The following is a 23588-nucleotide window of genomic DNA, read 5'->3' on the forward strand; positions in this document are numbered from 1 at the left end:
GGGGGGGGGCCTTCGAATTTGGCTGAAAACAAACAAACAAACAACAATCCAAAATGCACACCTCTACTGCAGTCCCTGCACTGACAGCAAGGTGCAGTTCACATTTCTGATGCCTTCTTTTGGTTTTTGTCTTTGCATTACAGTGCTAAAACATTGCATGCGCATCGCAAAAAAGTAGCTGTATTTTCCCATTGTAGGAGTTTGAGATTCTGGGATTGTTTTCAATACGATCCTGCCAAGCCGAAGCATTTTACCTCTGTTGTAGAGTGTAATCTAGAAAGCGCCCTGATGAACTTAATGGACCTGTTCTTTCTGGGGGGAGTGTAACCTCATCCAGAACAGGAAGTTCTATCCCGTCTTGCAGATTACGACCCCCAGTACTGAGCTCTTTCATCTTGCTTGACTTCAGCTTCAGTTCAATATCCCTCATCCAGCCCATTTTGATGACGACGACAGCTAATATTTATATTCTGCTTTTCAACAAAAGTTCCCAAAGCAGTTTACATAGAAACCATTGCAGTAGGGGATGATGGGAGTTGCAGTCCAGCAACGGGTCACCCAGGGACCCGAATTTAAGAACCCCAAAGCCATTTTTGAAACTGCTAATTCTGCATTGAAGCATGCCTCAAATTTTTGTTTTCATTCATTCATTTAAATATTTCCCCTGCTAACTGGGCAAGGAGGCACCTTTTAATGTGGTGATTCTCTTTTATTTAGCAGGGGGAGAGTAACTCTCTCTCTCTACCCCCAGCACAGTACCTCTAGTGACTGTTGCTGGGGTCTGTCTTGTGTTTCCTTTTAGATTGTGAGCCCTTTCGGGACAGGGGTCCATCTGATTTACTTGTTATTTCTCTGTGTAAACCGCCCTGAGCCATTTTTGGAAGGGCAGTATAGAAATCGAACAAACAAACAAACAAACAAACAAACAATATACCACCCAAAACCTGCATCTCTGGGAGGTTTACAATTAAAATCATTTAAAACATCAAATCAATTAACAATTAAAATCATTGAAAACCAAATATTAAAAATATTAAAACTATAAATCTAATTACAAGCCTGGGTGAATAAAGGTGTCTTCAGTGCCTTTTTACAAGTTGCCAGAGATGGGGAGGCTCTTATTTCAACAGGGAGCACATTCCAAAGTCCAGGGGCAGCAACGGAGAAGGCCCGTTCCCGACTAGCCGCCAAGCAAGTTGGCGACAATCGCAGCCAGACCTTTCCAGATGATCTTAACAGGCGGTGGGGCTCATGGCGAAGAAGACGTTCTCTTAAATTTAGTTATTTATGTACACCTGCTTTAATTTCCTGAAATGTTGTGTTTGTATTGGACGGTTTTGAACTGCTAGCAGAGTGTTGTGGGTACTGAAGTCTTGGTTAGCAGAAGTAGCATTTCTTGCTTCAAACTTGGAAGACCTGAAATGGTGCAGTGATCAATAATTTCCTGTTGGGTTCAGGGACAAGCCGGCGCTCCTTCTGCTCACCTCTCTTTTCTCATGAGATTCTGCAGCAAGTGCATGATGGGAGCTGTAATTCACAGGGAGTCCTGAAAGCCAGGAGGAAAGCAATGGCAAAGACATTTGGAATGACAAGGGGAAAGGAAAGGACTTCCCTAAGGGGGAGGGCGGAGGGGGGGAGTCCGCTAATCACAGGTTGCCATTTCCTGGAGACCTGGAAGAAGTAAGTTAGTGGAACAATGAGGTGGAGATATGACAGCCATCTTCAAGTATCTGAAGGGTTCTCACAGAGAAGACCTGTTCTCTGTTGCTCCTGAGGAGGTCAGGACGAGAATCAGTGGGCTAGAATTAGAAGGAAGCAGAGCTGGTCTGGTGGTAGCAAGCAGGACTTGTCTCCTTAGCTAAGCAGGCTCTGCCCTGGTTGCATATGAATGGAAGACTTGATGTGTGAGCACTGGAAGAGATTCCCCTTAATAGGGGATGGAGCTGCTCTGAGAAGTTCCCTCCCTGGCAGCATCTCCAAGATAGGGCTGAAAGAGAGATTCCTGCCTGCAACCTTGGATAAGCTGCTGCCAGTCTGGGTAGACAGTACTGAGCTAGAGGGACCAATGGTCTGACTCAGTATATGGCAGCTTCCTATGCTTCTAGATGTTAGGAAGAATTCCTTTACAGTAAGAGCTGTTGGACAGTGGAACAGCCTGCCTCATGTGGTTGTGAGCTCTCCTTAGTCCTTAGGTTTTTAAACAAGGCTGGATGGCCATCTGTCAGGAGCAGAAGACCTCCAGGGACCCTTCCAGCTTGGATGTTTATTTTATTATATTTTATTTAAAATATTTATACCCCACCCCTCCAGGGCACAACTGCTCGAGGAGGCTGTTCCATGATCCTGCAATGGGGCCGGTGGTCCACTGACTCCGCAGCGAGTGGTAGGCCAGGCCAAGGGGTTGCCGCACAGGGCCCCCAACTTCTCTGACCTGGCAATTCCTGGAGTGCCAATTAAGCCATCTCATTAAGGTTCCAGGAGCCGGAGGCCAAGCTGGAGTGGGGCTTCTTTAAACCACTCGTTAGCGCAGCCCCTTCACGGACGCAGCGAGGTGAAAGGCGAGGTTAACGAAGCGCGGTGGCCACTCGGCTGATTTGGCCGCAGCCTGGAAAGGTGGTGGTGACGGCACTGGGGGGGGGGCGGGCAGGGGGCCCACTCCGCAGGCAGCGAGAAAAGTGCTGGAGTGGATTAATTCTCCGGCCGGAGCGGCGAGATTCTCACCAGTGCTTATTATTAAAAGGGAATTGAGAGGATTAAGAGGCACTGACCTTTCTCCGTGAGCCCTGGGAGATGAGACCGAACGTGCACTTCTGGGCCAGCCTTGCTTCTCTGCACGCTACGGATGCATTTGTCTTCACATGGGACAGCCACAGAGGTGCTCAGACAGCAGAAGAGCACCTGCCATGGCTTGGTGGCACAGCACATGCTTTGCCCGCAGAAGGGCTCAGGCACATGCCCCAGCAGCACCCCTCCCATTGAAAGCAGCCGTGGAGCGGCAGGGAGGGCCCCCTGCCGAGAGCCGGGAGAGCCGCTGTGGGGCAGAGGGCTCAGGACGGGGCTAGATGGACCACTGGCCTGCCCCAGGAGAAGGGAAGGGAGATTGCCCCATCATTTGGGGGCGGGGCTGCAGTAGCTCAGGGGAATTGCCCCTGCTGGGCATTCAGAAGCTCCCAGGTTCAGTCCCTGGCAGCCTCTTCAGGCACAGCTGGGGAAGACCTCTTCTCTGAAACCCTGGTGCTGCCGGTCCGTGTAGGCAGCAGTGAGCGATGTGGACCGATGGTCTGGCTCAGCATCAGGCCACTTCCTAGGTAACCCTGAGCTATTGCCTAAGGGAAGGCCCATGGCTCCGTGGAAGAGCCCCTGCTCTGCATGCAGAAGATCAGATCACTCCCTGGCAGCCTCTTCAGGCACGGCTGGGGAAGACCTCTTCTCTGAAATCTTGGAGAGCCGGGCAGTACGATAGACCGTTGTGAGCCGGCCTCATTCAGTAGAAGGCAGCTTCCTAGGCTCAGCACATGTTTTGCCCGAGGAACATCCCAGCTCCCGTCCGTAGTGTCTGCATGGCTAAGGGGGCTCTCAGCTAGCCCAGAGCAAGCCTCTCCTTCTAGTCAAATGGCAAGCCCTGCTTCCGGGAGGGAAGGCCCAAGCAGCCAGGTGAGCACGGGATGTTCAGAGCTGGAATGCAGCCCCCGTGTCCTGTTGCCTTTGCTCTTGGGAGAGGCTCTGAAGAGAGGCCAAGAGCCAGATCCCCAGGGCTCTTCCAAGGGGCCAACTGCTGCTCCGGATCAGGAGGGCTGTTGTCGAGATTGGGTAGAAAGGCGGGGGCAAGCTCCCCTCCCTCCTCCTCCTCTCCTGTTGGTCAGAGTCTGGGTGATCCCCAACAGGTCTGCCCTGGCTTAGCTTCAGCCAAGCGGCTGTGGTGCCTGCCCGCACTCCATGCCCTGGCAAGGAAAGAGCGCACACTGCCCTGAACACACACTCGTGAACCCTGCAGAGGCTGGGCCATTGGCTGGGCTGTGGGATGCCACGGGCTGCTTACGAACATTCGAAGTGCGGAGGGCAGGGGCGGCTGGGGTCAGCCCTATGGCCTTGACGTACAGCTCCACAGCCTCAAGAAGGAGCAAGGGGGGGGGGGTTGCTTCCCTTAGTGACAGATGCAAGGAAAGTGGTTCGCTTCCACTGGGCACCTGTTCAGCTTGTTTGTAAAAACGGCAGACTGGAGCACCTGGTGGCTGTTCCTTCTTTGCTGGGGTGGCAGGCTCAGCTGGAGCATCAAGTTGTTCTTTGCGTGGCTGGTAAGCAAAGAGTGCTAATTAACTGGAGACTGATGGTGGGGAGGAGTGCTTCGTAGGGAGCCGCAGGAGAGGAAAGAACTTTTCGTGGCTGGGATCACCGCAGGAGCATTTCCATTGTAATCAGTGGGGGGTGGGTTTATACTTGAGTCATGTGTCAGGGCAGAAATGTTGGAAATTATTCTATCTATCTATCTATCTATCTATCTATCTATCTATCTATCTATCTATCTATCTATCTATCTGATTTGTAGACCACCCCAAATTTCTGTCTCTGGGCGGTTTACAACAACATAAAACAAAATAAAAATGAAAACCTTAAAACAATTTAAAACTACAGTCCAGTTAAAAAGCTTGGGTGAAAAAATAAGTCTTCTCTTAAATAAAATTTCCAGCATCATTTGTGAGGAGAGCCAGTCTTATGCTCGGGATCGTGAATTGCCCTTCCCTTTTGCTAAGCAGGCTTTGCCTCAGTTTGCATTTGGATGGGTGACTGCACGTGAGCACTGCCCTTTGGTGGGGTGGGGTGGGGTGTCTCAGTGGTAGAGCATCTGACTGAGTGCAGAAAGTCTCAGGTTTAATCTCTGGCAGCGTCTCCAGGTGGGGCTGGGAAAGACTCCTCCTGAAACCTTGGAGAAGCCACTTCCCCTCAGTGCAGACAACCCTGAGCTAAATGGACCAATGGTCCATTTAGTAGATAGCAGCTTCCTCGAGGATGGGGCTGTAGCTCTGTGGTTGAGCACCTTCTTTACATGCATAAGGTCTCAGATTTCATCTCCAACAGCATCTCATAAGGACAGCCCTGCTGGATCAGGCCCAAGGAGGCCCATCTATTCCAGCATCCTGTTTCGCACAGTGGCCCACCAGATGCCGCCGGAAGCCACAGGCAGGAATTGAGGGCATGCCCTCCCTCCTGCAGTCACTCCCCTGCAACTGGTACTCAGAGGCACCCTGCCTTTGAGGCTGGAGGTGGCCTGTAGCCCTCTGACTAGTAGCTGTTGATAGAACTCTTCTCCATGAAGTTATCCAAGCCCCTCTTAAAGCCATCCAGGCTGTTGGCTGTCACCACATCTTGTGGCAGAGAATTCCACAAGTGGATTATGCATTCTGTGAAAAAGTACTTTGGTTTGTTGGTCCTAAGTTTCCCAGCAATCAATTTCATGGGATGACCCCGGTTCTAGTGTTATGGGAGAGGGAGAAGATTTTCTCTCTCCCCACTTTCTCCACTCCATGCATGATTTTATAGACCTCTGTCATGTCTCCCCGCAGTCGTCTTTTTTCTAAACTAAAAAGTCCCAGGTGTTGTAGCCTTGCCTCATAAGGAAAGTGCTCCAGGTAGGGCTGAGAGAGACTCCTGCTTGAAACCTTAAATAGCTGCTGCCAGTCAGTGTAGACGGTCCTGAGAGAGGTGGGCCAATGGTCTGACTCGCTCACTGCGTTCCCAATACAAATAATGCAATATATGCAAAGTACAACCTCCGTTGCTGTATGTGTTTTTGTGTAAACACATTTATACAAAAATATGCACAGGTTCCTTGCTTACATATGCCTTCATTTGTTTCTTTATTAGTGCACAGACCGCTGTGAATTATGCTCAAGGCAGGTGGGTGTCGAGAAAGGCTGTATCTTCAGAGACAGCATTTCCCAGATGAAAAATCATGATCCTGGGGATTGACTTAGTGCCATGAATGTGTATGTCTCTCCTCTCCAATCAGTAGAGCCTGCATGGCTAGGAAGGCTCCCAGCTAAGATTGTTCCGAGAAAGACCCCCGACAGCCCCTGGCCCATATGACACCTGTCCATAGTTCAGTGGTGGCAAGGGGTCTGTCTACAAAAGACAGACCCCTGCCCCGAGGTGACTGCACAACCTAAATTTAGACACTGGAGCAGGCAGCAAGCAGATGGGAGGGTAATTTATCAGAAAAATAAACTTCAAACTGCTTAATCTCAGCCAGTAAAAACTGGAAAATGCTTATGCTTGGATGGTAGAGAATCATCCCTCCTTAACAACAACCCTGTAAAGTTGGCACATGTCATTATCTCCATCTTAGGTGCTGAATCTAAGAGAAGAGTGGCTTGCCTGGGGCTGGGTAGTGAGTTGGTGGGTGTGGCGGGATTAGAACTCAGGGCTTCCCTGTTTGGGCTCTTTGCCACTGCACCAAAGCATTTCTCTCCTTCACCGCCCAGTTCCCTGGGCTGGGTCTTTTGCTCGGGCCTTTCCATCATCACAGGGAAGCCATGTAGCCCAGTGGCTGCTGGGAGCGTTTGTTGGGCACCAGGCCCTTGAGACACAGGCTCGGAGATCCTGGTGAGCATCCCTCCCGTCTCTGCTGAATCTCTTGTTGACGGCACATATCCTCCAGGCTCTATCTGCTTGCAGCTCATTTGTCTCTCTCTCTCTCTGCCGAGGGATGCTTGTCTTGCTCGGTGGCCAGAGGCCACTCGCCAAGTGTAACAAAGTGGGAAGTTCGTGTCAAGAGAGGGAGAAGCAGCCAACTTCAGCTTCCTTCTACAGCAAGAATTTGCAGTGCGTGTTTCTGGGGATACGGCCCCGGGGATACGGTTGAAAAGCAAGGCCTTCCGCAGACTAGCAAAGCAGAGGCTTAATTGCTGGCTAATTGGCCACTGCGGGACTACAAGAATGAAGCCAGGGGTGAATTTGCATTATTTTTAGGTTCCATGGTTTTTTCGGTGCCCAGAGTAGGAACATTTATGGTGAACTCGGCGTGGCCTCTAATTCTTGTGAATGGGTCGGTCATGCTGGATTTTGCCCAGCATCACCTAAGAGGGTCAGGAACGTTGCCAGGTGCTTAAAAAAAAAAACACCAAAAAAAGGGGGGCCTGAGCCCACAGCCATTTTGATAATTAAACACAATCTTAACCCCCCACTCCTCCCCTAGAATAATTATGCATATATTTTAAAGTTTCTAATGTTATAATGCAGCCTATATGAAGGTGGAAGCAGCAGAGAGCAAATGACAGCCCTGAAGAGGAGTCAAAGATCTGACCAAAGAACCTACATATTCGTTTCATGGCTGTGGGTTTCATGACACCCCCATGGACTAAGCAATGGGGGGTGTCCTCAGACTAATGCTTGGGGTGGGGAAAAGAGAGGCAGAGGCTGCAGAGCTGAGTGCTTTTAGCTAGAGTGGCTGGCACTGGGGACATGGCCATTGTGCAGGAAGAGGCTCTCCACACAAGATGCTCTCCGGAGATCTAGAGGCCTCTTTTCTTCCACTTCTGCTCTGCCTGTCCATTTGCGAGTAATGCAGATATCAGAGGAATGCAAGTCTCCGGTGCTCGCTCCTCAAAAGGAAACTGTAGTGCTCCCTTTGACTCCTTAGTGGTTGAGCCGTCGGGAGACACATAACGCTAAGAACAAACAAAAGTATTGCTGGTAATGTCTGACTTCGCCAGGAGAGATACATTAAGAAATAAAAAAATAAGGTCATCTTGAGAGGCCGGAGAGGAAGTCATTTCAAAGTACCTGGTTACCTCAAAGACCTCTGTGTAGTGATATTTCCCTTTTCTGTATTCCATGTGATCTTTAGAACTCATAGGAAAAAGTAAGTCCCTTCTTATCACATGGAGGAATAGATCTTTCTTGTGGGACTGTTTGCTGTTTCAGATTTCCCCCCTGTGGTTGCTGTTTTGTGTAAAATCAATTGGCCCAATAGAAAAGGAAAGGCTTTTCTCCTCCCTACCATAGAAAGCATATGAGAGATCAACTTTTTTCTAGTGATATCTGTTTAAAGAAAAGAAAAGAAAGGAATGCTTTTTTATTTTATCACTAAACAGTAGCATAGTGACACCTGGTGGCAGATCACCAACATTACAGGATGCATTCAAAATATCACCCAAAGGTGGGGAAAGGATAGCAGAGAGGATGGAAGGCGAAACAAAAGTTAGCATGGGGCCAGAGCAGACATGGGACACCACAAAAAAGTACCCCAGCTGAATTACTTGCAATTACAATTTACAATGGAGACAGAATTGGCTGTGGAATTCAATCAGGGCTTGTTGCTATCCACTGGCAGGTCTGGCAAATCCCAGAATGGCCCAGAGTCCTTGGTAGATGCACAGAGGCCTCTGATGCATCGTGCCATGGGGTGATCTTACTGCAGCACACTGAACTTCCATCAGGTCATGAGGGCCACTGAGAGCAATGCAGATGTGCCACAGAGGCAGAAAAAACACGAGCTGGATTGAAGGGTGTGCTTATGCAGCGAGCCACATATAGAGAGCTGATCTCCCCAAAAGAGAGATGGTTACCCTGAGCAGGAGACTTTGTCTGAACTTTGACACTGGGGGGGGGTACCAATCGCCCCTCCCCAAAGCTAGCTCGGAGGTGCTCAAACTTGGATCCTCCGATGTTGGACTGCAACTGCCATCATCCTCCAGCCACAATGACCAAAGGGGTTATGGGTGTTGAAGTCCAACAACCTCTGGGAGCCCCCGAGCGATCTCATTCGCTCCCTGCAGACAGGCCCCTTTCATGCGGCCTCCTTGCTCTCCCCAGGTGCACTGCAGCCCCCTCTGCGAATCGGATGAGCTCAACCTGCGAGTGTTGGAGAAGCACGTGAGTACCACCAGGAGCCGGGGGGGGGGTCTCTTTGTAACCCTGGGATCTGCTCCTGGCCCCCGTTGGATAGGGTGGCTCTTTTGCCCCAGCCAGCTCCCCCCAACTTACCTCCCAGTCACAGCCTTTCTCCCTCCCCTGCATTGCAGGCAGAAGCCCATACAGATCATTTCGTGTTCGAGGTTTTGCTCATTTTGTCAGGGCAGGATTTTCCTCAGTGTTGCCTGTTTGTTTGGACTCTAACGCCATTTCTCATGTTACCCTGTTGATGCAGAAAGAAGTGGTGGTGCAAAACGGTTTATTGATGGAGAAGCCCCAGCGCCTTTCAAGGAGAATCCTCTTCTTCAGGGGATGGTCTTTATCCTGCAGAGCACAAAACCTATCTCTTATCAGTAGCTGCTGGTAAGCTACTGACTTTTTCAACCATAAACCGTTCCCCACCACTTCTTTCTGCATCTTCAGCCTTGTTGTGCTGGTGCCCCTCTTGGGTGTGTCTGCCACTAGGCGCTACCCTGTGTAAAGGCACAGCAACTGGACTTATTTGTCGGAGTCCCCCTGGAAAGGCACGGAGAATGGTGAGCTGTTATGCAGCCACTCCAGCTAATTTGTGCTTCTCCATGTTCCCCACTGGATTGTGGACTACTGTTAAGTCCTGGGGCAGGCTCTGAGGGCATCTGATCCGGCCCCCCTGCTGAAGCTAAGTGGGTCCAGGTCTGGCCAGAGCCTAAATGGGGGACCACTAGGCCTCTCCAACTGCAGCACAACACCCCTCCAGTGGCTGTTGCTGGAGTCTCCCTTATATTTCCTTTTATTATTTTATTTTATTTAACATATTTTACATTATTTTATTTATTCTTTTATTTAATTCAATTTATTATATGTAACCTATTTATTACTTTATTTTATTTATCTAACATTTTATTTTGTTTTATTTATTTTATTGTATTTATTATTTTATTTCATTTATTATATTTAACATGTTTATTATTTTATTTTATTTAACATATTTTGTTTTGTTTTGTTTATTTTTTATTATTTATAACATTTTTTATTTTATTTTATTTTATTTAACATATTTTTATTTAATTTATTTAACATATTTTTATTTAATTTATTTAACATATTTTAGGTTGTGAGCCCTTTGGAGTCCCCCCCCCCACTTAAATTAAAACAGCATTTACATGTGCAGACATTAGAATTCCTTTAAAGCAAATGGCAACACGTGAATTGAGCCCTTTGGGGACAGGGAGCCATCTTATTATTTCTATTTTCTCCTGTAAACCACTTTGAGAACTTCGGATGAAAAGCGATTTATAAATAGTAGTAGCAGCTGCAGCCGTCTGTGCAAAGATCTGGCTTCGAACCGGTCCTCTGCCCAGCCCCCGAGAGGGCCCTTAGAGCAGAGCGGAGCCCCCGGCAGCCCCAGGGAGGTCTTGGCCGGCATCTGGGATGGGCCAGGAAGGACTCTGTGGGGAAAGGGCTGGGGAGGGCTGCATTCCCCAGTGCTCTCCACGCACCTTCTTGCCACACACTCCCCAAGACGTCACGGGGCTCTGCGTCCCTTTACAGACCCTTCTGGGCACTGAGCACAGGCCTGCCCTGGGTGCAGGTAAACGGTGGGAACGGCCCCCTCCGTGCAAGGTCCAGGGGCATGGTTTGGCTTTGACCCTTGGAGGCCAAATCTTTGCCCAGGCCTAGTGGCCACCTGGGGACCCCAAGTCCTTTGTCTTGAGTTCCGTGATGGCACTGCGGTGGGATAAGCCTTAGCTAAGCAGGGTCTGCCCTGGTTGCATATGAAAGGGAGACTAGAAGTGTGAGCACTGCAAGAGATTCCCCCCAAGGGATGGAGCCACTCTGGGGAGAGCATCTAGGTCCCAAGTTCCTTCCCTGGCAGCATCTCCAAGATAGGGCTGAGAGAGAGATTCCTGCCTGCAACCTGGGAGAAGCCGCTGCCAGTCTGTGTAGACAATACTGAGCTAGATGGACCAAGGGTCTGACTCAGGACATGGCAGTTTCCTATGTAAAACAGACTACCATTTTGAGGATGGGGCTGCAGCTCAGTGGTGGAGCATCATGCAGAAGGTCCCGGGTTCAATCCCCAGAAGGATCTCCAGACAGGGTTGGGAGAGACTCCTGCCTGCAACCTGGGAGAAAGAAGCCGCTGCCAGTCTGGGTAGACAATCCTGAGCCAGGTGGACCAACAGTCTGACTCGGCAGGAAGCAGCTTCCTGTGTTCCTAAAGCGCCTGCTTGAGCACTGAGTGGCAGCCGCTCCCTGAAATCCCACGTGGGGGCCCTGCAGGGTTCTTTGCTAAGCCCCCCCCCCTTGCCTCTTTGTCCCTGCGATTCCTTGCAGGTCCTGGTGTCCTACAAGCGCATCGTCTCCCTGCAGAAGCTGCAGCCCTGGCCTCAGGTCAGCCTGTCCACCAGCTCCTCCCAGAACTCCCTGGCGAAGACGGAGGGGCCGCCCAAGAGCAGCTACAGTGACCTGGACTCCAAGATCCTCCAGCTGTGCGGTGAGGAGGGCAGGAGCGTCAGGGATGCCCTCAATGCAGACTCTTGATTTATGTATTCATTGCTGTCTCTGGGTGGTTCACAGCAACAGAGGCAAATTAGACCAGAAATCAAAACTTTGTGGCCTTTTTAGTAGCAAGCATGAGTTGCCCCCTTTGCTAAGCAGGCTCTGTCCTTGGCTTGCATTTGGATGGGAGACTACGTGTGTGGGCACCGCAAGCTATTCCCCTTAGGGGACGGAGCCATTCTGGAAAGAAGAGCGCCTGCCTGCTTGTGTGCAGAAGGTTCCAGGTTCCCTCCCTGGCAGCATCTCCGAGACAGGGCTGAGAGAGACTCCTGCCTGCAGCCCTGGAGAAGCTGCTGCCAGTCGGGGTAGACCAGCCCTGCACAACCTAAGGCCCGGGGGGCGGATTCAGCCCGCAGGGACTATTTTACTGTCCCCCCAGGTATCCTGCAGCAACACAGGAGCTGGAAAGTGCCTGAGAGCGCCACCCTAGGCATGTTTTCTCAGAAATATGCTCCATGGTATACCCTGTGAGGCTTACTCCCGTGTAAGCATGCCTAGGATTGCAGCCTGAAAGCAACAACAGTTCAGGGAGAGGAGAGGGCTTGGCCTTTGTTTGGGGCTGGCGTGCGCTCCAGGGGCCCCACTGATTGAGCAGGGGCAGGACCTGTTCTCTGGCCACTATCCTTGGTTGGAACCAGGGGTCCATTGACAGGGGGAAGAGAGCCACCAGCCACTAATCATATGTTTAATCAGAATGTCACAATGTGCTGGAAACGGACCTCGGCCCCTGCCCGCCAAGCTGTGGGTGGTTCCGGCCCACCAGGGCCTTTGAGTGGTTCCCAGGGCATGGCTGGGTCCTGTGCCTGGGGGTGATGAGGCGAGGCCAGCGCTGAGGGCAAGCGAGGGGGCCCGCCTGGAAGAGCAGCGGCGTGGCAGCCTCGGAGGGGTGGCAGGACGGAGGCGAGGAGGCGGGGCCTTTGCCGCCTGCCAGGGACTGCGCGGCTGGCCAGCCCAAAGTGGGGAGCAGGAGGGAAGTCCTGGCCCCAGCTCCAGCTAGGCTGACCTCCCCCCAGAGCCTGAGAGAGCGCCAGAGACGGGCTCCCTTGAGGCAGCAAGCATCGAGTCTCTTGCCAGATTTGGCTTATTTAAAGCCAAATTCTGGGTTACGGCCCATTTGACCCACGAGTATACCCCTTGGGTTCTGGCAGCCATACGAACCTGGGCCCCTGAAGCAATTGGCTCCTCCCCTCATATCTGCAGGGGCGACAGGCGGGGCAGGATCAGCTGGAGAGGAGGAGGAGGAGGAGGAGGAGGAGGAGGAGGAGGAGGCGTGCCCAGCTCCAGACCAGAGGGCTGCCCCCAGGGGCATAGCTAGGGGAGAGGGGGCCCATGTTCGCCCCTCTCAGAGTCAGGGAGATAATGATGAAAATAAGGAGGGGTGGATCTGGGGGGGCGGGTTCTTTGAGCCCACCTGCTCCATTATGGTTTCACCCCTTGGAGAGTGATGCTCTCTAGGCAGGGAGGTGGCGTCCCGCAGGGGTGAGTCCGAGCTCGGAGGCCCTGAAGAGCTCCGCCCGCCTCTGCCTGTGCTTGGCTCAAGGTGTCCCCTGGACCTGTCCATGGTGTTCTCCGGACCGATCCTGCTGTGCTGCCTGAGCTGCTGGGCTTTGTGGACTCTGTGCTGTGGGGCAGCGGGACAGGGCAGCCAGAGGGCACGAAGAGCTCTTGTAGGGGCTCTCGCAAGAGCCAAACGTGACCTGGTGGTGGGTGCCTCCGGGCTCTTTGGGAAGGAAGCCGGGAGCGCCTCTGGTGAGCAGCAGAAGGAGGAGCTGAAGAGGCAGGTGGCCTTGGTGGTCCCCAGCCGGGAGCTGCACAGAGAGTGGGGGAGGCCAGGGGGACTGGACACACCATTCATTCATTCATTCATTCATTGTTAAATTTATACCCTGCCTTTCATTAAGAAAATCCCAAGGCGGCTCACAATAAAATTTAAAAACAAGATTATTAAAAAGACACATTAAAACATTGAGCTAAAAAAACCCCTTCCCCTGCACTTTGAGGAAGATGGAGAGGAAGGAGACAAAAACCCCAACAGAGTTTGGACAGATGTACACACACACACACACACACACACACACACACACACACACACTTCTTTCATCCCACTATTGACATAGGTCCAGAAGGTATAGCAGGTTTTTGAAACAACACAGAGCCTTCCAGACCTGTTTGAACCGAAGCAGGAGTGGGGATGAGGGTGCACACCACAAGCAGTGATCCTTCTTTCAACACACCTTCAGCTCCACACACACCCCAATACCCCTATCATCTCTTTCCAGCCAGGGACCTCCTTACTTGGGCAATGCCTTCCCACGACCATTCGGGGGGTGTTGTGAGGGTAGGAACCCTGGCCCAGTGGTCAGATGCATGCAGTTCAGCAGCTCAAAGAAACATATCAGAAGACCATGTGAATCTGGAATTTTGATGTTCAAAAGGGCTTGGTGTCATCTTTTACAATCCGTTTTGGGGGACATTATGAAAACGTGGATCTTAAGACGTGTGCGTGCGTTTTTAAGGCACTCGCTTGTGAGACCTTGAAGAGTACTAAATCTCCTTGCACGGGAGTGTTGTAAAAAGCGGAGACTCACCCTGTTGTGTGAAGAGCACCTTAAGCCTGGAAAGGGCTGTGGAGCGAATCGTTCTAATCCTGCCCTGGCCCAAGCGGGAGGGGTGGGGGACTCCGCACTAAAGCACCTGCTTTAAATGCAGAAGGTCCCGGGTTCAATCCATGGCATCTCCAGTCCAAGTGATATCTGGGAGCAAATGCTGGGGAAAGGCCACACTGCCTGCCTGAGATCCTGGAGAAATGCTGCCAGCCCGAGCGGACAGTCCTCCTGGGCTCAATGGACATTGGTCTGACTCGCGGATCCCAACCTCATGTCACCAGATGACGGACTAAAAACTCCTGCCCTCCCTCCTTTGGCCATTGTGGCTGGGGATGATAGAAGTTGTAGTCCAACAACAATCCGGGGGCCCAAGGTTGAGAACCCTTGGGATTCCTTGAGCCAGCTGCAGATGACCCCCTGCTCCACAACCACCAAGAAGGCAGATCCGATGCTTCCATGTTCCCACCTCATGTAGGAAAGTTCCCCACCCGGAGCTAGAACCGGAGTCTTGCTTCCAACCCGTGTTTGCCTCTTGCTTCTACAGGGGAGCTCTACGACCTGGACGCCGCCTCTCTGCAGCTCAAAGTGACTAATTATGTGAGTATGCTGGGCCCGTGTCCTTCCCTTGCGGCTGCCCCTGCTGGGGTTGGCTGCCTGCTTTTTTAATCTCATGTCTCAGCCAAACGGTGCAGGAAGGCCGTGGTGCCTGGTGCCGCCTGCTGAAATGTGTCTTCAGGCAGGCCTTCCCAGATGTGCTTGGACTACAAGTCCCATCATCCGCAGCCATTGTGGCTGGGTAACATGGGAGCTGTAGTCCAACAGCATCGTTCCCTAAGAGAGGAAACGAAACGAGGAGGGTTTCAGGCCCGAGGCGGCACCTTCAGTCTGAAGGCTCCGCTGAGGTTTTATTTCCCAACGTGGCTGAAACAAGGCTTTAAAAGCCCCACTGCTGTCGTGTTAACTAGAAAGGGGGTTTGCAAACAGATGCTCTTGCTCCTTTCCAAGCTGAGGAGAGAAGAGGCAATCAAAGCAGCAAGCGGGAGCGCCCTGCCTACAGGCCTGCCATCTGCCAGTGCCACGTAAAACGTTTATGGCCTCTTTTTTAAAAGGCTCATAAAAATTCTCTGCACTTTGCTGTTTCCTGAACAGCTCCAGCGCTCTCTCTCTCTCCCTCCCCCTCCCTCCCTGGCAGCTACTGTGTCTGTGGGTGCCCATGTGTGCATATGTAAATTGCCCACACACATTCCTTGCATAAGGCAGGGGTTCTCAAACTTGGGGAACCCCGGATGTTGTTGGACTACAACTCCCATCATCCTCAGCAACAATGGCCATCGGTCATTAAGAACACAAGAACAGCCTGATGTTGTGGCTGGCGATGAACATAAGAACAGCCCTGCTGGATCAGGCCCAAGAAGGCTCATCCAGTCCAGCATCCTGTTTCCCACAGTGGCCCACCAGGTGCCGCTGGGAAGCCCACTGGCAAGAGGTGAAGGCAGGCCCTCTCTCCTGCTGCTACTCCCCTGCAACTGGTACTCAGGCATCCTGCCTCTGAGGCTGGAGGTGGCCTAGAGCCACCAGTCATAAGAACATTACGATGGGAGTTGAAGTCCAACAACATCTGGGGACCCAGGTTTGGCAACCCCTAGCACAAGGGATAAACATAAGCCAGAAATTATAGTTAAGTGAATCTTCGGCCAACATTTTCTACAGGGCTGGAAAAATCCCAAGTGGCAACTGAACTGTTGCTGCTGGTAGCCACAAAAGCTCTGTTTTCCTCTCCCTCCCTTCCCTTGTCTGGCTTCAGCCAAACCATATCGCAGCAACCAGAGAGAAGAGAGCTGGTCTTGTGGTACCAAACATGAGTTGTCCCCTTTGCTAAGCAGGATCTGCCCTGGTTGCATATGAATGGGAGGCCTCATGTGGGCACTGTAAAATATTCCTCTGAGGAGATGGGGCCGTTCTGGGAAGAAGAGCACCTGCCTGTTTGCATGCAGAAGGTTCCAGATTCCCTCCCTGGCAGCATCTCCAAGATAGGGCTGAGAGAGACTCCTGCCTGCCTGCCACCTTGGAGAAGCCGATGCCAGTCTGTGAAGACAATACTGAGCTAGATAGACCAATGGCCTGACTCAGTATATGGCAGCTTCCTATGTTCCTAACCAACTCTGCAGAGGTCATGTGTCATGTGGAGTCCTATAAATGCCACCAGGTCCTATAAAGCCATTGAATCTGGCCTTCGTCCTCAGTCTGAGGACCAAAGCAGATATGACCCAGGTGATCGATTCATGGATTGGATCGCTAGCATTTTGTGGAGTTGGATGAATAGCGGCCTGGTGGGGATTTGGGCTGAGACTGCAGGGCTGGAAGGAAATGGGGTAAACCCTTTCCTCATCCTGTTTTCTTGATTCACAGTCCCCTGTGCCGACCCAAAAATGCTTTGGCTTTCTCTCTCTTTGAATGTTTGAATGGTTATCATTCTCTCTCTCTCTCTCTCTCTCTCTCTCTCTCTCTCTCTCTCTCTCTCTCTCTCGTAGCTGAAACAAGAGACCCAGTCTCCATGTTGCTGCCTCCTGTTGGTGTCAGAAGATAACCACCAGCTATTCTGTCAGGTGGGTTTTACCAGCTTTTGGAGTTTTCAGCTCTCCCCCCCCCCCGCCACACACACACCTGTTTTAAAGCAGATTTTGCTTGTATTTCAAAGTTATAAGTTTAGCTTGCTCAGGCTCTTTGGAGCTTGGGGCCACGCCCCCTTTGACATCACATGCAAAGGGGCGTGGCCTCAAGCTCTGAAGAGCCTGAGCAAGCTCTTTGGAGTCATTTCAGGCAGGGCTTCCTGCCTGAAAGCATCTATTCTTCGCTGCCTGAAATAAACAGCAAGTGCTCACTGGGGGGTGGGGGGCCTCTCTGATGGCAGTTTGGGCGGGGGTGGGGCATGGCAGGCAATTTGCACCCCCCTGCAATGGCGCCTGGGGCACGTGCCCTGCCTGCCCCACCCTTGTTACGCTACTGCAAGAAGGGTCTCTCTTTTCGACATCTGTTCTTCGTGGTTTTCTGGTGCAGAAAGTTTGCAAGGCTACCTAATTTCCAAGCAGACACGTTCTGTGGAAGAGATGTCTCTGCCTCTACCTCCGAGCTCATGGGTGCAAGAGCTCCTTAGGGGTGCACATCACACGAGATCACTTAACCAGTAGCCACCCTGAGAGACTCACACATGTCAGGGTGGTTAGAGACTAGAGAACGGTCTTCACCCACTGCTCAGAGAATGGTGACTGGGTTCTCTGAATGGTGGTCCGTTCACTAGAACAAATGAACCAAGCGAATGGATATGTTCCATTCCGATCCACTCCCATCAAATGGATCCAAATCCATTCGATTGGCAGAGAATGGATGTTCATTGCACACTTTCCTTAGACACTTCTGGGATTTTAGATTTAGATTTTTGTATTTTAGAATCCTCATCTCCATGAGGGAAGTATGCTGTCACAGGTGCTTGCTATTTGCGGCCATTAGCTTGGAGAAATGCTGATGTCCAAACTTTTGATATGGTATCATCGGGGGCTGCCTCCTTCCACATGATCAGTCTCGTCCTCTTTAAGCACAGCCAAGAACAGCTTTTTAAAACATATTTGGGCAAGAAGAGTGCATAGAACAGGGTTTCTCAAACTCCCCCCCCCCCACGATGTTTTTGGACTACAACTCCCATCATCTCCTGCCACAATGGTCTTGTAGTTGTAATCCAAAAACATCAGGGGAGGGCCAAGTTTGAGAAACCCTGGCACAGAGAGACGTACGCTCTATGCACACGTTATGTTCAACACACATACAATCTGTGTGCTGTGCAGTTATCTGCACATCATGTTCAATGCATATACTACCTTTCTACCTGTAACCTGTTTTGGAGGAGTACAGCATAATGCCTCCTTATGGTTGTACTCAGTGACTGATGTGCAACTGTGCAGTAGGGATATGCATGAAACGGATTTTGCATTTTGTTTCGAGCTCGAAACAAAACATAGACAGCCTAAAATTTTATCAAAACAGAGGTCAACCTGGCTGTTTCGACGAAACAAAACCCGAAACATCTTGAGTGTTTTGGCCATATGGAACAATGGGGAAACTTGAAACACCCCATTATTCCTGGTGGGTAGCTTCTAGGGGCACCAGACTGGGTTGGGTGGTAAGGCATGATGGGTGCTACCTACCACCCAACCCACAAAAGAAATGGGCAAGCAAGTGATTGTTAACAAATTTTCAACCTTTTCCCCAAGCCCCCATAGGATCAGAAGCCAGTGCCAGAAAACCAATCAGCAAGCAAAAAACAGGCCTCCAAAATGGCACTCGAAATGTCGAAACGTTTCAAATTGAAACGGGGTAGTTTTGTTCCAAGCTCAAAACACTTGTAATGGGCCGTTGTTGAAACGTTGCTGAAACGTTTTGCACATCCCTACTGTGTAACGTTCTTCTTGAGCATCTTTAAAAAGTTGTATGACTTCCTTCTTCATCTGGCTTGCCTTTAAAAACAAACTTTTTATTTTCTGCTAAGTCTAGGCCCTTGTGGCTGGGGATGATGGGAGTTGTAGTCCAACAACATCTGGAGACCCAAGGCTGGGAAACCCTGCTTCCGTTCTTCTAAGGCACATTCTACCTGTCAGCCAAATGATGGCTTTAGACAATGAATGTGCCAGATTGGCAGATCGGAGCATTTTCAGGGGAGATGGGTAACAGGCATACTTCCTTACTGTATCTCTGTTTATCCTGACTCCATTTCCTTCCCCTTCATCTGTCTCCCCATATCAAATTTTAGATTGTGAACTCCCCGGGACAGAGACCTTTGCTCCTACGTTTTGTAAAGCACCAGGCACATTGATAGAGCTACATAAATTAGCAACAACAACAATAATTGCAATAATGTCCCCTCGGCCACATGAGAATTGACACAATGAAAAAAGCAAGTTTAATTGTTTAATCTCTCTTATCACACTTCCCATCCCTTCCAGCTTCTAAAATTCTATTAAGAAAATATTTTTCAGATCTTTATAGGCATGGACTGCTCTAAGGCAAAGTCAGACTTGCTAGGGAAGGGACTTCTTATCCTCTGTATGTAACCTGCCTTTTACATAGACAATGTTTTCAATGTTTGGACAAGTGTACATAAATCATTAATAGAACATCTTGCATCAAGGCTTTTGGTTCGTCTCACTGACCTCAGCCTGCATCTCTGAAGGTGCACATCCCCTGCCTTTTTCAATCCTTTCCTTCCCTCCTCACGTGTCTGTTTCTTGCTTTTTGCAGGTTGTTGGAGATAAAGTGCTAGAGGAAGAGATCAGCTTCCCGGTGAGTTGCTGAATGTTGTCTGTCCACAAGATTCAGACACTGGTTTCCAACTTGCCATCGTGTGTGTGTGTGTGTGTGTGTGTGTGTGTGTGTGTGTGTGTGTGTGTGTAAGAGAGGGAGAGAGAGATCTTATGCACGTCCAGGCCCAGCACCAATAAATTGCCCACTGCCTAATATTACTGATCTTATCTCCATTGAGGTCTATCAGTGGTGACTAGTTCTGGAGGCTATAGGATGCCAGGGGGGCAACAGAAGAAGGAGAGGGGGCATGCCTCTTCAGAGGTGAATCAGCCTGGTTGGACCACTGTTGCTTTGATTCAGATCATTTTTTAAATCACAACTCCAGTGGCCAAGCTGGGCCAAATCCCATCCAAGTTGACTTGACTAGAGAGAGGGCAGGCCCTCAACTCCTGCCTGTGGCTTCCAGTGGCATCTGGTGGGCCACTGTGCGAAACAGGATGCTAGACTAGATGGGCCCCCTTGGGCCTGATCCAGCAGGGCTGCTCTTATTAGGGCTAAGCAAAGCTTTGGTAAACATAAGAACATCCATGCTGTTTTGCATGTAGGAGGGTCACTGACAACGCCAGCTTTTAGAATTAGCAGCAGCATAGCCTTAACATTGAGGCTTAGGGCAGTGGGGATGAGGGGCTTGTGTCATAAGAACAGAAGAACAGCCCTGCTGGATCAGGCCCAAGGAAGCCCATCTAGTCCAGCATCCTGTTTCGCACAGTGGCCCACCAGATGCCGCTGGAAGCCACAGGCAGGAGTTGAGAGCATGCCCTCTCTCCAGCCATTACTCGCCTGCAACTGGTACTCAGAGGCATCCTGCCTTGGAGGCTGGAGGTGGCCCATAGCCCTCCAAGTAGTAGCCGTTGATAGACTTCTCCTCCATGAAGTTATCCAAGCCCCTCTTAAAGCCTTCCAGGTCACTGGCTGTCACAACATCTTGTGGCAGAGAATTCCACAAGTTGATTATGCGTTGTGCGAAAAAATACCTCTGTTTGCTGGTCCTAAATTCCTGGCAATCAATTTCATGGGAATTGAACTGTCAAACAGGAAAACATGGATTTTGAGACATGTGAGTTGGAGAGCTCCCTCTTTTTACCCACTTCCTTTCCGTCTTTCCCATCAGACGCCAGTGAATTAGTGGGAAAGTAAATGAGTGAAAAATGATGAATTTGCGAAAAATGCATTCCCGGTGGCTGAGTCCCCCTCCCAAGGTTTCTTTAACAGTGTTCCCCAACCATCCACCCTGTCGGAGGGCTCCGGGGTGCAGTCTAGCCGGAAGCCTTCCTGAGAGAGCCCCGGCTCGGCGGACCACCGGCTTGATGGGTCCTCCTGATGGCTGAATAGAGAGCACCATTGATCCATGCCTGCAGATAGCACAGGCAGAGAATAGCACAGTAATCGGTGGCGGCGGGAAGGTTAAGTGATGTTTGCGCACAAGACTTGGCGTGGAGCGCTCAGGAGCGTCTGTCTCCTTGATTTATGTACAGTACATAATCTCCTCCAGCTAAACTATTCCGCAGCCCTCGGAAGGCTTCCGTGTGTCCTGCATGGCACGGTGATAAGGCTGCTGTGTCGGATGCCGCGTGAATACCAATTGTAGCCGCGCTAGACACAGCTCCACTCCAGCGGAACTCGGCTGAAACCCCTAAGCGGTGTCCTTTCCTAAAGCAGGGGTTCTCAAAGTTGGGTTCCCAGATGTCGTTGGATTACAACTCCCATCATTCCTCACCACAATGCCCTTTGGTCCTCAGCCATTGTGGCTGGGGGTGGTGGGAGTTTTAGTTCAGCAACACCTGGAGCCCCTAGGTGGAGAGAAAGCTGTTCATGTGAATATATGAAGCTGCCGGTTGTGTCAGACCATTGGCTCGGCCAGTATTGTCTGCACCGGCTGGCAGCAGCTTAGACAGGGGGTCTTTCTCAGCCTGACTGCCTGGGATGTTGGCATCCCTCCCTCATGACAGGTTAGACCTCTGTTCAGCGCCTGTCACAAAGGGGGTCCTCAAAAGGGAAATGCATCCCTAAGTTCCAGGTCCCTTGTCCAACTTCTATTACTCAGGCTATGTAGCAAAAAGCAGCTGGCGAGGAAGACTCCTTCCCCAGGGGAATGGAGGGGAAACTGAGTGTAACTCTGAACACACATAGTTGCCTCTGAATGGGGCTGCCTTACTCCCCAGATCAAGTAGGACTTTCTTGTATTGTCCATATTTGGGGGACCACACGCACGGCTGCTTTTTGCAGAAGCAACTGTGCATTCAGAGCAGGGATTCTCTTGGGAGGAGAGCTGGCCCTGCAGTAGGAAGCATGAATTGTCCTGTTTGCTAAGCAGGGTTTACCCTGGTTTGCATTTGGATGGGGGACTACATGTGAGCATTGTCTGCTGTAAGATATCCCCCTTAGGGGATGGGGCCATAACTCCAACTTTGGAGAGGAGAGCTGGTCTTGTGGTAGCAAGCATGACTTGTCCCCTTAGCTAAGCAGGGTCATCCCTGGTTGAATTTGAATGAGAGACTAGAAGTGTGAGCACAGTAAGAGATTCCCCTCAGGGGATAGAGCCGCTCGGGGAAGAGCATCTAGGTTCCAAGTTCCCTCCCTGGCAGCAGCATCTCCAAGATAGGGTAGAGAGAGATTCCTGCCTGCAACCTTGGAGAAGCCGCTGCCAGTCTGTGCAGGCAATCCTGAGCTAGTCAGACCAATGGTCAGACACGGTATAAGGCAGCTTCCTATGTCCCTATGTCTATGTCGATGGTAGAGCACCTGCTTTGCATGCAGAAGGTCCCAGGTTCAGTTCCTGGCAGCATCTCCAGGTAGGGCTGGGAAAGGCCCCTGCCTAAAACCTTGGAGAGCTGCTGCCGGTCAGTGTAGACAGTACTGAGCGAGATGGACCAAGGGTCTGGCTTGGTATAAGGCAGCTTCCTATGTTCCTGATTGTGGTCCCCAGATGTTGTTGGACTGAAGGAGAACCAACATGACTTCTCCAAAGATAAATCTTGCCTCACCTACCATTTGGAGTTCTCTGAGAGTGTCAACAGGCATGTAGGTCAAGGTGATCCAGTTGACATCGTATATTTGGACTTCCAGAATGCTTTTGACAAAGTTTCCCACCAAAGGCTCTTGAGTAAACTTAGCAGATAAGGGGACAAGTTCATGTGTGGGTCGCCCAGGGACCTGTACTTGGACCAGTGCTTTTTAATTTATTCATCCCTGATCTAGAAGTTGGGGTAATCAGCCAAATTTGCAGATGACATTCAACTATTTAGGGTAGTGAAATCCAAAAGAGATTGTGAGGAGCTCCAAAAGGATCTCTCCAAACTGGGGGAGTGGGCGACAAAATGGCAAATGCGCTTCAATGTTGGCAAGTGTAAAGTGATGCACATTGGGACAAAAAACCCCAACTTCAAGTATACGTTGATGGAATCTGAGCTGTCGGTGACGGACCAGGAGAGGGATCTTGAGGTCTTGGTGGACAGCTCGTTGAAAGTGTCGACTCAATGTGCGGCAGCTGTGAAAAAAGGCCAATTCCATGCTAGCGGTCATTAGGAAGGGGACTGAAAATAAAAGTGCTAATATTATAATGCTGTTATACAAAACTATGGTGCAGCCACACTTGGAGTATTGCGACAATTCTGGTCACCACATCTGAAGGAGGACATTGTAGAACTGGAAAAGGTGCAGAAGAGGGTAACCAAGATGATCAGGGGCCTAAAGCACCTTTCTTATGAGTCACAGCTACAACCCCTGGGGCTATTTATTTTAGAAAAAAGACGACTGCGGGGAGACATGATTGAGGTCTATAAAATTATGCATGGTGCAGAGAGACTGGAAAGAGATAATTTTTGCTCCTTCTCGCATAACGCTAGAACCAGGGGTCATCCCATGAAACTGATTGTCAAGAAATTTAGGACTGACAAAAGGAAGCACTTTTCTGCTCAACACATAATTAGCCTATGGAATTCTCTGCCACATGATGTGGTGATAGCCACCAGCTTGGATGGCTTTAAGATGGGCTTAGATAAATCCAGGGAGGACAGGATTAAGGTATCACTGGATAGCTTAATCAATGGCTACTAGTCTGAGGGCTATAGGCCACCTCCAGCCTCATAGGCAAATGCCTCTCAATACCAGTTTCAGGGGAGCATCTGCAGGAGAGGGGGCCTGCACTCACCTCTTGCCTGTGGGCTTCTCAGCAGCTTC

General features: G+C 50.6%; 1 protein-coding gene across 3 annotated transcripts in view; it reads left to right on the forward strand.

The window, feature by feature from the left end:
- PDE2A (phosphodiesterase 2A) overlaps positions 1-23588 on the forward strand; it is a 434647-nt gene that overhangs the window by 366513 nt on the left and 44546 nt on the right. For all 3 annotated transcript variants that reach the window (XM_053307709.1, XM_053307711.1, XM_053307710.1), the window contains 5 exons: positions 8812-8871; positions 11227-11386; positions 14602-14654; positions 16589-16663; positions 19347-19388. In XM_053307709.1, the coding sequence (XP_053163684.1) occupies positions 8812-8871; positions 11227-11386; positions 14602-14654; positions 16589-16663; positions 19347-19388 (390 nt within the window). The remainder of the gene's footprint in view (positions 1-8811; positions 8872-11226; positions 11387-14601; positions 14655-16588; positions 16664-19346; positions 19389-23588) is intronic.

Source organism: Hemicordylus capensis, chromosome 3, assembly GCF_027244095.1.
Source record: "Hemicordylus capensis ecotype Gifberg chromosome 3, rHemCap1.1.pri, whole genome shotgun sequence".
Classification (NCBI taxonomy): Eukaryota; Metazoa; Chordata; class Lepidosauria; order Squamata; family Cordylidae; genus Hemicordylus; species Hemicordylus capensis.